General features: G+C 40.8%; 1 protein-coding gene across 4 annotated transcripts in view; it reads left to right on the top strand.

Moving 5' to 3' along the window:
- Positions 1-420: 420 nt before the first annotated feature.
- olah (oleoyl-ACP hydrolase) overlaps positions 421-14,240 on the top strand; it is a 28,062-nt gene continuing 14,242 nt past the window's right edge. Inside the window, exons 1-4 of one of the 4 annotated variants that reach the window (XM_060825547.1) lie at positions 421-630; positions 3,029-3,160; positions 3,990-4,128; positions 13,788-13,887. In XM_060825547.1, coding sequence (XP_060681530.1) covers positions 3,031-3,160; positions 3,990-4,128; positions 13,788-13,887 — 369 coding nt within the window. In that variant the 5' untranslated portion in view covers positions 421-630; positions 3,029-3,030. Of the gene's footprint in view, positions 631-2,678; positions 2,693-3,028; positions 3,161-3,989; positions 4,129-13,787; positions 13,888-14,240 lie in introns of those variants that run through there. The other 3 variants (XM_060825546.1, XM_060825549.1, XM_060825548.1) reach the window with 3 other exon arrangements.

Here is a 14,240-nt window from a genome sequence, read left to right as displayed (position 1 = left end):
AGTTTTGTCTGTCCGCAAAAAGATGATGTTTAAACCATATTTTTAAAAGTTGTCTCTCTCAATCTCCTCTTCTGTTTGCACCTTGAGTTTTTATTCTCCGTCAAGGACATTGGAGTCGATATGAACGCAGGGATTTTGTTCTATAAATTAAAAATAACAAGCTCAGCTCCAAATGTTTAAATAATTGGCGACACTGTCGGTAAAATAAACCTGACATTACACACTGACTCCCTGTGGACATTTCCGGGGGCGGGATTGGATCTTATCCAGTTGTGGGTGTGAATTATTTTCCCCAAAAATAAAATAATCCCCTCGTGTATTTTTAAGTATTTTGTAGTTGAGTAAATTTTTTCGTGATTTCCGTCTGATTTGGGATAACTTTGTATCATTAGAAATGGGGAGAGGGGGGTAGGTGGAAACATTGCTTTCTGTCTGGGGTTAGGAGAGCCAGATTTTGGCTTCTTCCTCCTCCTCCTCCTCTCCCCCCGGGGACTCGCTCTGTTCTGCCCGCCCTGCACAGGCTCAGCTTGGGCAACCCTGCAACCTCTGCTCGTTCCAGCACTCAACAAGGCTGACCCCGTCCGGCTATTTCCAGGGCTTTGTTCGGATGAGATTTGTGTTTGTGTAAATGTACTTCCTCTATCAAGGGCTGTTCGGCTGCGGGGTGGGGCAGTGTCTGCATTACTGTGTTACCAATACTAGAGTAAAAAATGAGGTCTGCAGATGCTGGAGATCACAGCTGCAAATGTGTTGCTGGTCAAAGCACAGCAGGCCAGGCAGCATCTCAGGAATAGAGAATTCGACGTTTCGAGCATAAGCCCTTCCTGATGAAGGGCTTATGCTCGAAACGTCGAATTCTCTATTCCTGAGATGCTGCCTGGCCTGCTGTGCTTTGACCAGCAACACATTTGCAGTTACCAATACTAGAGGCTACCATCAACCCGCACAGCAAATGTACATTAGTTACACCGAGTGAAATGTTTCCACCGTGCGCTCAGGTTGGCATCACTGCCAGAAAAGTTTTTATCAGTAAACGTGGGAAGCAGTCTGAACCAAAATGTAGACATGACACAGGGTGCTGCTGTGTTGGTAAACGAGGAATGCTGGAGATCAGGTAGCTTCTGCAGGGATGGAATGGAAAGACAACATTTCAGGTGGAGGACTGTCATTAGCCCTCTCGTCACTCGTGAGCGCAGTCTGATGCTATGTGTCTTGTATCTTGACTAAAAGGCGTTTAAGGCACTATACCGCATATGGGCTTGTTGGCAAAATTGAAACATTGGGTTTGAGGGATCCTTTGACTGTATATGTACAAAATTTAGTCAAGGTTTAAAAATAACAGAAACATCCAAAGTTTTAAAATTCTGAACGTAAATAAGTGGTGAGCGGCACTTTTGTAGATTAAAGAGAAATGTACAGTTGCATTTCTCAGAAGTTAGCCTTGGAAGGTTTTCATTTTCATTATGTAATAATAACCTGGGATGTGTAGAAAGTCCTCTCTCAGGTCGGTGTCATTCTTTGATTCTGTGAAAGGTGTTTAAACAGTGCAGACCTTCATGGGAAAGAAGTGAGGAAGGAAGAGGTATCTGTGTTCCTGAGAACCGTGATGATGACTTGACCCAGAACCTTAACTAATTTCCCTCCACAGATGCTGACAGACCTGCTGAGCTTTTTCTAGCAATTTCTGTTTTTGTTTCTGGATTAACAATCTAGAGATAATGCCATTAGGCCATCGCCTCCCAGACTTTCTCACTAGTTAAATGCCTTCTGGACAGCCAGACTCTCCACATTAATATTTTGCTTCCAAATGTTTTGAACAAGCTAGATGTTTAGAGTTCTTATCTTGGAACTTAAAGTGGGATACCTGGTGGTTCCAGTTCACTGTTTACTCCAAAAGACTTCCAGGCACCAACGCTTCAGGTCATGCTTCATGGGCAGTGGCCAACTCATCCACAATCCATTGATATGCACCATCTTTAATGGTGCATCTCTAATCCATTACAGTACACTCCTGAGTTTCAATGCTGTACCACAGGCTGTGCCAGCAACTATTATTGTAAAACAGTTGCAAAGACCTTCTGCATTCGGGGTCACACACCCAATTCATGGACTAGACCAGGCTGTATATCCAGCCTTTTTTGTTTACTGTTGGGTTGCTAGCTCATTCTGGCTCTACCTGGGCGCTCACAGCATCCCTTATCTTTTTATACTTTACTTCCCTGCTCACGATACCAGGCCTACACTACTACCATATTCCCACGCCATTTAAGTGCAGGCCCAAAGCCAGCAAGTTTATTTGCAAGTTTTAGTTAACTCAAAGGAGATAGCCTTTGAACAGAACGGCCTTTCATTGTCAGTCAAGGACAGCCTCTGATACCAGTCAAGAGGCATAAACATGGTCAGTCAGAGTCAGGATTTTCTCCTAAGAGGTCAAGAGCTGAATGTTAGGCAGCTCACCACCTTTATTGGCTCCTCTTGCCCTACTGGGCTGGGAAAGAAGCATACATTAAAAGAGATGTAAGTGGGTGGTGTCCAGCATGAGTAGGCAGAAAAGAGGGCACACTGGGTTAGTGTTGTCAGAGGTGACAGCGAATGGGGGAAGATGTTGCAAGCATTTATGAGGGGAGTATGGTGAAAAATCTCACTAGATGTAGCCCTCAAATCCAACTCATGTTACAATTAGCTAATAAAGGTAAGCTTCTACCAATTGTCATGAAGCTCTCCCTCTCTCTCTCACACACTCCCTCCCTCTCACACATGCTCCCTCCCTGCATCTCCCTGCCTCTCTCTCTCATACCCTCCGTGGCTCTCCACCCCCTCCCTCTGCCAATTGAATGTGGAGATTCTATCTAATATTTCTCAACTTTCTGATGCTAAGTTAATAGTTTATAATAAGATCCAAACTCAGATACCCAAGCAAAAAAGTACACAGTTTCAGTACCGCAGCTGAAAGATCTAAAATTGAAGCATCATGATTGCCATTCATCAGTGTCCACAATTTTTAATTAAATATTTGATTCTGTTACAGAAATGGATAAAATAGTTAACTGTCTGTATCGAAGACCTGAAGCTCTTTTCAGACTCATCTGCTTTCCCTGGGCTGGAGGTGGATCTATTCATTATGCTCAGTGGGGAAAACACTTTACCAGTTTGATAGAAGGTAACAGCTATGAATATTGAGATCTGTATTTTCTGTTAAATATACAAAGCAAATATGACTGTGGACTGTCCCTCAGTTCAGAACTCTGTCTACACTGAATCACAAGTTTCATATAACTGAATAGACAGATTATCAAAAACATTCTGACATTCCCCTGGGTAACACCACTGTTACAACAACTGTTAGTTCACTGGACTTCCAATAAATCAACAGCGAATTCTGCTCTAGAAAAGTCAAAATGCAGTCCTTAAGGAAAGTGAAACTGTCTATCTATAACAGAAAGAGTTTCAAACTTAAAGCTGTCTTGAGCTTCATGTCTATTGATTAAACTCTGTTCCCTATCAGAATGGAAAGATAACTGATCTGTTTGCATACTTGCATCATGATGAAAGTTTGAGAAGGTTCTATGGCCAAGTTAGTAGAGAACTGGGCCTGGATTTTCTTTTACTCTACCACCCCTAGTCAGGTGATAAATGGATAGGAACATTGGTGGTGAAGGTTACAATTGTGTTCCTGTCTGACCTTTGTTGTCCTCATTCATACAGTCATCCAGAAAGCCCAGCAGTCTTGTCACTACTTTGCTAAATAATGGGAGGAGTCGGATTGGCAGCCTGTCTCACTTTCCCTTGCTGCCCCTGTCTAACCCATAAGAGGAAATGACAGTAATTCCTGAGATTTAAGGAAATGCCTAATGGTATGACTTTTGTATGGAAGGACAGTGTGAAATGTCTGAAGAGATTTCATTCTGACTGCTATTCCAGTAACAAAGCACCTATTTTCGGAAATTTGCAGATGCAGTGACACCAATAATCAAGTTCTTTAATTTCAGTTTACTCTATACGCCTTCCTGGAAGAGAAACCCGTTCTAAGGAGCCTATTACACAAAGCATTGAGCAGCTTATTGAAGAAATTTCCAGCGTCTTGCTGCCCTGCCTTAAGGAGAAGCCTTTTGCATTTTTTGGTCACAGGTATGGAAACTAATGAATCCAGTCTGAATTTCTCATGGGTGACAAAGATCCAGGCAACTCAGCAAAGGAGAGGTCCTGTTCATATTGTTAAGGTGGTTCACCATAAACATTGTTTACATTTTAAAGCTGATTCTCATGAAAATGTTAATGTTAAAACGCTAGTGTTTGTCTGTAAAACTTCACTTCATCAATGTCAGCCACAGCATAGATACATTAGTTGATTTATTTCAAAGGATTATTTATACAAAATTACTAGTTTAACAAATGTTTTGCAAACAACAAATGTCAGCCTCCCACCTTTCCCTTTCTAACCACATCACCCTTATATGGAGAAAATGGACAGTAAATAAGTATTTTTATTTAGAAGTTTGGGAAGTGAACAGGAGGAATTGAAGAAAGGGAGAGGAAATAGAAGTTTGTTGAGGGGGTGGAGGGGAGGAGGGAAAAGTAACTTAACAGGAGTTATTCTTATACATTAACACTTCACTTGTACCTAAGCTTGCCTCCTTTATTACATTACATTACTTACATTACATTACATGCAATTATATGCAATTTCCTATTCTCCCAAGTGGCAGAGAGAAAGTACACAGTGACCAGTTCCAGACATGAAAGTCAGTGGGGATACCTGCCCACTACAGCTTGCTACATGCTCTGCTAGGCCTCCAGCTTGACCGGCAGTGCCCAGAATTGCAGATGTACTTCATGGGCAGCTCCTGAAATATTTCATGAAAACATGCAGTGTCCAACTGTAATAGGAAACAATCTTTGTCATTTCTCTGAATCAGAAGTAATTACAAGTGACCTTAAAAGTGTCACCTGCACAATTCACATTCATCACCCCAAGATCTTCTTGGGCTGCACAAAAATATAGAGCTAATTTCCTCTCATCTTGAACTGTAAATATTTGCCACATTGCTCTGATATTGCAACATTTCCTTTCTTGGGAATTGAGGCAGGAGGAGTGGAAGGTCTCACCACACTTATCCACGTGAAATGACTTGTGCTGAATGCAAAAGAATAATGTCCACTTGGTCAAACAATCATGGGCAATTATTCCATGGCCCTCCTTGTTGGAGTCCTCTCTGTCCCACTTTATCAAGGACAATACTAAACTGTCATTTGTCTGACTGAGAACCTTTTCTAATGCTGATTATACCACGCAAAGCAGCATTGGTGCTGTTACCAATGGATCGTCCACAGCACGATCATCATCACTACGGTAACAACGCAACAAAGACAAGGAGAAAATGAGAAGAAATAAATAGATCAGCATAAACCTCCAGTGACTCCTTATGAAGTCGCAGCTGTAGGACACCTTGAGATGCAGAGCAGTTACAGAAAGTCCAGATTCTATTGTTCTCAATGCCATTTCTTTCAGATGAGCAAAGAGCATTGCTGCTGATAACTAAGCATGGCCTGGGACAGCGTCATATAGCAGGGTCATCTGCTGAAGTGGGACTCTGACTTGAAGAGGTATATAGCCTTCTTACCCTGATGAAGAGCTTTTGCCTGAAATGTTGATTCTCCTGCTCCTCGGATGTGCTTGACCTGCTGTGCTTTCCCAGCACTTAACTCTCGACAACCATGCTATCCTAATAGCTGTCAAGGTGACGTCTGCACTAAACATTTATGCAACAGGCTGCTGCCAAAGATTCACTGGTGATTTGTACAGGATCTAGTAATGTTCAAACCACAAACGTATTCAGACTGTCACCAATGCGGTTCCTCCCAGATCATACCACTTCATCATATTCTCCCACAATGAGGGCAGTGCTGCAGCCCAGGCAATAGACTTTACCATGACAGAGCAGCACAAAATTCCAACGACTGCCTGTAGCCAATGCAACAGAACATGGATGACAGTAACTGGAGAGTTTAGGAAAATATTTGCTTAATGTAGTCTGCACAAGTTCTATCAATAGTAGCCCTGTGGACCCAAGATAACAGAACTGAGATGGAATATGCAGTTTATGCATAAGACATAAATAAGAACGTTTCACACTACATTTAGTAAGTGACTCTCTTTAATTATTGAATCAATCGGTTACCTTAATAATAGGTTTTAGTTAAGATCCTTCAAATAATCATACGCATGGATTCTGAAGTAAATATAGATTCATCTATATACAAAAAAAATCACAAAACATTAGAGGAAAAATTCAAAGAAAAATTGAGAACAAATCATCTCAGACAGTAAAAGCAGCCCCATATCATTACAGTGAGAACTGAATCATAGGTACAGAAACTAGCATGTATTAGAATGTAGGTTGATTGAACACGCTGTAAGACATCCAAGGATAAAAACAGGGGTGTCTAGTAAATATAGTGAAAAAGAAACTGCTTATAGTTCATAAGCTAAAGAATTCGAGCATTAGCTGTTTGGTTGACACTTCACAGATCAGGGATCAAACTCTGAACTTGCTTGACTTTTACAGGCCTATTCCTCTGTATAACTGTGTCTAAAAATTGACTAAAAGTATGTCTAAATTGATTTAGTTGCATGATAAAGGGGATAAAAAAGGCATGAGTGGTATATTTAGGAAATACATTCAAAGTGGATGAAACAAATTCACCTCTCTTTTTATCAGGTATAGGTCAGAGAATTGTGCCATCCCTAACATATATATGAGTGTTGGATTTGGTTTTCCCTAACTATTGTTTTGTAAGTCTGTTTTACAAGAATTTGGATTCATTATTTGCTGATGAGCACCAATTGTTTCACTTTCATTGCAAGTTGCTTGTAGATGAAAATTAAACCAATAAAAAAAATGAGTACGATTAATGATATGGATTAGAATAATTTGGTACGTTGTGCGGTGGATCAAATAATTTGTTAATAAAGGAACATATAAATCACTTTGCAGTTGATTGAATATTGACGTGATTCAGAAAAAGAAGGAAGCATATGTCAGATATAGACAGGATGGAACGAGTGAATCCTCAGAAGAGTGTAAAGACAGTAGGAGTGTACCTTAGAGAGAAATCAGGAGGTCAAAAAGGGGACATGAGATAGCTTTGTCAAATAGAGTTAAGGAGAATCCAAAGGGATTTTACAAATACATGAAGGACAAAAGAGTAACTAGGGAGAGAATAGGGCCTTTCAAAGATCAGCAAGCCGGCCTTTTGTGGAGCCGCAGGAGATGGGGCAGATACGAAACATGTATTTTGCATCAGTATTTACTGTGGAAAAGGACAGGGAAGGTATAGAATGTTGGGAAAAAGATGGTGACATCTTGAAAAATGTCCATATTGCAGAGGAGGAAGTGCTGGATGTCTTGAAACACATAAAAATGGATAAATCCCCAGGTCATAAATGCTGTTCAATGCAAATCTTATCAGATTAAGTGGATCGGTTGGAGAGGCAAATAGAAGAGATGAGGAATTTGCAACAGCTACAGTATGTGATGGATGGTAGTTATAGAAAGGGGGGAAAGTCTCAGATACAGTCACATAGATGGGTTTACTCCAGGAAGGGTAAGAGAGGTAGGCAACTTTCTCATTCGCAGGTAAAGGGATGGCTGGAAAATGGGAAGCCTTCAGAAGTGAGATAACAAGAATCCAGAGAAAGTATATTCCTGTCAGGGTGAAATGGAAGGCTGGTAGGTATAGGGAATGTGGATGACCAAAGAAATTGAGGTTTTGTTAAGAAAAAGAAGGAAGCATATGTCAGGTACAATCAGGATAGATCGAGTGAATCCTTAGAAGAGTATAAAGAAAGAAAGAGGGAAATCAGGAGGGCAAAACAGGGACATGAGATAGCTTTGGCAAATAGAATTAAGGAGAATCCAAAAGGGTTTTACAAATATATTAAGGACAAAAGAGTAACTAGGGAGAGAATAGGGCCCCTCAAGGATCAACAAAGCGGCCTTTGTGTGGAGCCACAGAAAATGGGGGAGATGCAAAATATTCATTTAGTATCAGTATTTACTGTAGAAAAGGATATGGAAGATATAGACCGTAGGGAAATAGATGATGACATCTTGCAAAATGTCCAGATTACAGAGGAGGAAGTGCTGGATGTCTTGAAACGGTTAAAGATGGATAAATCCCCAGGACTTGATCAGGTGTACCCGAGAACTCTGTGCAAAGCTAGAGAAGTGATTGCTGGGCCTCTTGCTGAGATATTTGTATCATTGATAGTCACAGGTGAGGTACTGGAAGACTGGAGGTTGGCTAATGTGGTGCCACTGTTTAAGAAGGGTGGTAAGGACAAGCCAGGGAACTATAGACCAGTGAGCCTGACCTCGGTGGTGGGCAAGTTGTTGGAGGGAATCCTGAGGGACGTAATGTACATGTATTTGGAAAGGCAAGGACTGATTCGGGATAGTCAGCATGGTTTTGTGCGTGGGAAATCATGTCTCACAAACTTGTTTGAGTTTTTTGATGAAGTAACAAAGGAGATTGATCAGGGCAGCGCAGTAGATATGATCTATATGGACTTCAGTAAGGCGTTCGACAAGGTTTCCCATGGGAGATTGATTAGCAAGGTTAGATCTCATGGAATACAGGAAGAACTAGCCATTTGGATAAGAACTGGCTCAAAGGTAGAAGACAGAGGGTGGTGGTGGAGGGTTGTTTTTCAGACTGGAGGCCTGTGACCAGTGGAGTGCCACAAGGATCGGTGCTGGGTCCTTTACTTTTTGTCATTTACATGAATAATTTGGATGCGAGCATAAGGGGTACAGTTAGTAAGTTTGCAGATGACACCAAAATTGGAGGTGTAGTGGACAGCGTTACTCAGATTACAGCGTTACTCAGTGTTACCTCAGATTACAACAGGATCTGGACCAGATGGCCAATGGGCTGAGAAGTGGCAGACGGAGTTTAATTCAGATAAATGCGAGGTGCTGCATTTTCGGAAAGCAAATCTTAGCAGGACTTACCATTAAGTGTATAAGGTCCTAGGGAGTGTTGCTGAACAAAGAGACCTTGGAGTGCAGGTTCATAGCTCCTTGAAAGTGGAGTTGCCGTAGATAGGATAGTGAAGAAGGCATTTGGTATGCTTTCCTTTATTGGTCAGAGTATTGAGTACAGGAGTTGGGAGGTCATGTTGCGGCTGTACAGGACATTGGTTAGGCCATTGCTGGAATATTGCATGCAGTTCTGGTCTCCTTCCTATTGGAAAGATGTCGTGAAACTTGAAAGGGTTCAGAAAAGATTTCCAAGGATGTTGCCAGGGTTGGAGGATCTGAGCTACAGGGAGAGGCCGAACAGGCTGGGGCTCTTTTCCCTGGAGCGTCGGAGGCTGAGGGATGACCTTTTGGAGGTTTACAAAATTATGAGGGGCATGGATAGGATAAATAGGCAAAGTCTTTTCCCTGGGGTCGGGGAGTCCAGAACTAGAGCGCATAGGTTTAGGGTGAGAAGGGAAAGATATAAAAGAGACCTAAGGGGCAACGTTTTCATGCAGAGGGTGGTACGTGTATGGAATGAAGTGCCAGAGGATGTGGTGGAGGCTGGTACAATTGCAACATTTCAGAGGCATTTGGAAAGGTATATGAATAGGAAGGGTTTGTAGGGATATGGGCTGTGTGCTGGCAGGTGGGACTAGATTGTGTTGGGATAACTGGTCGGCATGGATGGGTTAGACTGAAGGGTCTGTTTCCATGCTGTACATCTCTATGACTCTATGACTCTATATGTCCTTAATGAGGCTGAGTATAGATACAATGCTATCCATTTTGGCCATCAAGGCCATTGTGGATTAGGTTGAGCACATCAGGAAGAGGTTGCAATGCTGGATCAGCCCGGAGGGCTTTGCAATGCAAGTGCATCACATAGTTCTAGCGTGCTATGCTTTACACAACTCGCGCAGATAAAGAGTGGATGCAATGACTGCTGAGAATCTGCAGGTCTTCTGTGGAGGAAGATGAAAACATGGTGCAGGAGAAACAAAGAGCAAACTTGTTAGTTTTTTTGAGGATGTAACAAGTAGGACAGATAACAGAAAAGCAGTAGATTTAATACACTTGAATTTTCAATAAATGTGTGATAAAGTACCAAATATAGGGCTACTAAATTAGAGCCCATATGTTGAGGTAGGATATTAGCATGGATAGAGGATTGGTTAACTAATAGAAGACAGTGTGAGATAAAGGGGGACATATTCAGGATAGCAGCCTGTAACTGGTGGAGAGCCACAGGAATCAGTGCTGCGGCTGCAATTATTTACACTCATGACTTCAATGAGCAAAGTGAACGTACTATTGCCAAGTTTGTGGCTGATGTAAAATAGATGGGAACGCAAGTAATGAGGATGACATGAGGAATCCATATTAGGTAGTTTAAATGAGTGAGTAAACGTTTGACAGATGGAATATAATTTGGGGAAATGTGAAGTACTGCACTTTGGCAGGAAGAATAAAGGAGCTGAATACTACTTAAATGGGAAGAGGACTGCTGAAAGCTGTAGCACTGAGGGATTTACGACTTCTCATGCGTGAATCTCGAAAACATTAGCATCCAAGTTCAGCAATAATTGTAGTTTTACTGTGGAAATTCTCAAATTATGAAGTAGCAAGATGTACACTTTTTAAATTATTTTAATATGAGACAAAGCTAAGAGCTAATGTAATATGTTAAAACCCAATTCTACATTTGACCTTGGAAATCTGATGGTGCTGAGATAGGAGCAGCAGTGTCCAGGTATAATATTGTGCAAGGTGAATTTTGTTAGGTTTCTTTTGTTAGACTTCCTGGTATAAATTGGACTTGCTGGATGTGACAGGAGTAGGGAGTGCACTTTCATCCACTTCTATTCTAAGGAAAAAACCAAATGAACTAAAGGTGATGGGAATGGTCTGTTCTGAAGAAGGGTCACTGGACCCAAAATGTTAACTCTGATTTCTCTCCACAGTTGCTGCCGGATCTGCTGAGCTTCTCCAACAATTCTGTTCTATTTTATTTAGTTGACTCGCATCACCCCCAGTCTTGAATATTAGATGTTGCATAAAGCAAGTATGTCGTAACAAGTTATGGCATCACTAGCCGAGGCAACACGAATTAGACAGTGCTTTAGCACAAGGATGCTCTCTTCAAGTCCAAGGTTCTGATTCTCACTAGTTTAGTAGACACTACTTCAGCCCTGGGTGGGGTTGCATTCAGTTTGGGCACCATATATTTGGAAAGACATGAAGGCATTGGAGAGTGTGTAGAGTTTACAAGAATTCCCAGATGAGAAGCTTCAGCTATGAAGATAGTTTGGAGAGGTCGGGGCTGTGTTTTTCCTCAGAATGGATTTGATAGAAATCTATAAAACCATGATTTATCTAGATGGGGTAGTTAGGGGAAAACTGTTCCCACTTATAAAAGGATTAAGAACAAGAGGAGCCAGATTGAAAGTTTGCAAAAAACGCCCTGTGATGTTAAACCTTTTCATGCAGTGAGTCTGAAATGCAGTGTGTAGGAGTGTGGTGAACACTTTTTCAATTTTGGCATTCAGAAGAACATTAAATTGTACATTATTTGGAAAAGGCTGGAGAACGTCACTAAGTTAGCATGCTCATTCGGACAGCAAGTGCTGGCACAGTGGTTAAAACAGCCACCTTCTGCACCACAGCATTCTGTCCTTCCATGAAAAGGAAGAATTGCAGGTTTATGGGGTTTGGCACAAAGTGAATTGCTCATACAGACAGCTGGCATAGACATGATGGGCCAAATATAATCCCCTGCCCTAAAATGATTCTTTGATTTACTCAATAGCTAAACTTCTTGCTTCCCTGTAAAAACTGTAAAGGAAACAATTGAAGAAGCAGAAGATGAGAATGTAGAGTGGATGGAACATACACTGTCACCAACAGGAAGCACTGCTTGGGACGAGGAGGAACAGAAATAGGAGCCACCTTTGCTAGTTACTTTCAGGAAATCAAATTTTTCACCATGGTTCATGTATTTAGTATAAAGCAGGCTTTACAGATTTAAAAGTTTGGCATGCAGGATGGCTGAGACAAAGTGTAGCCAGTGTTGCTGAAGGTGTTTTGAATCCCTGTAGTGTTTATGTGGAAGATTATTGCAATGGCAAAAGGAGTCAGTTAGTAGCGCGAGATTCTATTATTTACTTTGATATAAACAATAGTGATATTTTCTGGCTTAACCTCTTAATTTTGCTCTCATTGTTTATTAATGGATGTTCTCTTCCACCACCACCAATCATATCATTATGGCATGAATATTGATAACATGATAATGTGAGGTCATGCTGGGTCTCTAATCTAAAGTAGCTTATCTGTCCAGGCACCTGAAGCATGACATCTGGTTAGAGTGGAATTCCATATACTGCAAGAAAGGCACATGATTGTGTTGAGACTAAGGTGAATGTGAATGCATTCTGGATTTGAGGCATGCATTCAGTGTGAAGTGACAGCACCCTCTCATTCTTCTTGTTTCCAGGGAGATTTATGAATCTATTTGCTCTTATGAAAACTTGTTAATAAGCTGTTTGACACATTTATGCCCTGTGGATTGACTGTCTTGCTGGTATCCCTTGTGTTTTTGGAATGAGTTTGATGTGTAAAAATTCAAGTCGTAAGTGAAAGTGGTAACCTTGACCAACATTGGCTCTTTCTCAGGGAAAAAAAAAATTTGCCTTTGCAGCCTAAGAATCTGTGAGTTCTCTGATGTACATGTACATAGTAGACTGCCTGATGTAGATCATCTCAAGATGTCTTAGATGAATTCAGTAATATGCAAGTTCATGCTGTTGTAACCTTCACTTCCTAAATACGGAGATATGACAATGTTAGGTGCCGCTAAGTTCTAAAGTAGAGGGCAGGACTGTGAAAACCTGGTTCATCATGTGGAATTGTTGAAGGTAAGTTATCTCATTGTGTACAGGAGCATGTGGAAAAATCTATTAATGTGGAGTCGAGACAGATATGGCCAAACCTCTTCAGAGGTACTTAAATTTGTTAGCCCCACATTAACTCCCTTCTCATTTTGTAGTACATTCCAAACTGAGCAAAATCATGCCCATCCTTACTACTTTGTGTGATGAATTTCAAAACCATCAATAACAAAACTGAAGAAAATCAATGGCAAGGGAAAAGACAGCAGGATTTGTGGAACGTGCTTGGTTAAAATACAGCAAGAGGGAAATGACACACAAAAAGGGAGGCGGCGGTTTCTGAAAATTATTTTTGTACCACCCAGTTATTAGACCACCCAGTTCCTATATTGCAGTAGAAACTGGATTTTACATGCAGGGCATGTCTTGGCTAGAGTCTGCCCAATGACGCCAACTTTGCAAGAAACATTTAATGATGAAATTTCAATACTGAACTCAGATCTCTCCAAAGCTGTCTGTTGGAAATTGTTCACCCAGCAAACTAATCACATGCCGTTGAACACATATATCCTGTGTCAACTGCCTTTGAGGTTCCTCCTCATTTATAGGATTTTGCAAAATCACAATTTGTCCTGATTTTGCCTTGTGCTTGATTGGCAAATGCAAATTTCTGTCACACTGGCAGTAGTCAAGAATGTTTATTTAAGGTGTGTAAAAATGATTCTGCTATTAAATGAATTATCTCAGTAAAGGTTTTAGTTTAATTCATAATGGACAACAACAACACTGATACTGATTTCACAGAAAATCAGTGCAAGATCAATGAGACAAAATCAAGGTGAAAAATTACTTTACCACTTGTTTTTCTCTACAGTTTTGGAGCATACCTCAGTTTTGCTACAGCAGCGCTGATACAGAAAAATCATGGTTTAGAACCTGTACACCTTTTTGTATCTGGTGCTTCAGCACCACATGTAAGTAAAACGTTTTATTTTATGAAATTATTTTTAATCAAATAATTTGCACTAGAAGACATGAATTATGATACCTTTTTCTTTGAAAATGGAATTTCCAACCTTATTTCTCAGTTTGGCTGAACTGAACATAAATATAGACTTCCTTGAGTTCCATAGCCATTTAATGTAAAACATGTCCTGGTATGGTCAGAGATATATTTTTGCTAGTAGTTTGCATACAATGAAGTCCTGACCTAGGATATACCATAATGAGGAGGCAGTGGTTAAACTGCTCCATTCAGGTCAGCTTGGAGGAAATCTCATTGTGAATGTAATACAATAGAAAGTTTTCTGAAGTAATTAAGAATGGA

The sequence above is a fragment of the Hemiscyllium ocellatum genome, chromosome 5 (assembly GCF_020745735.1).
Source record: "Hemiscyllium ocellatum isolate sHemOce1 chromosome 5, sHemOce1.pat.X.cur, whole genome shotgun sequence".
Taxonomy (NCBI): Eukaryota; Metazoa; Chordata; class Chondrichthyes; order Orectolobiformes; family Hemiscylliidae; genus Hemiscyllium; species Hemiscyllium ocellatum.
This window is presented reverse-complemented; position numbering and strand designations above follow the sequence as displayed.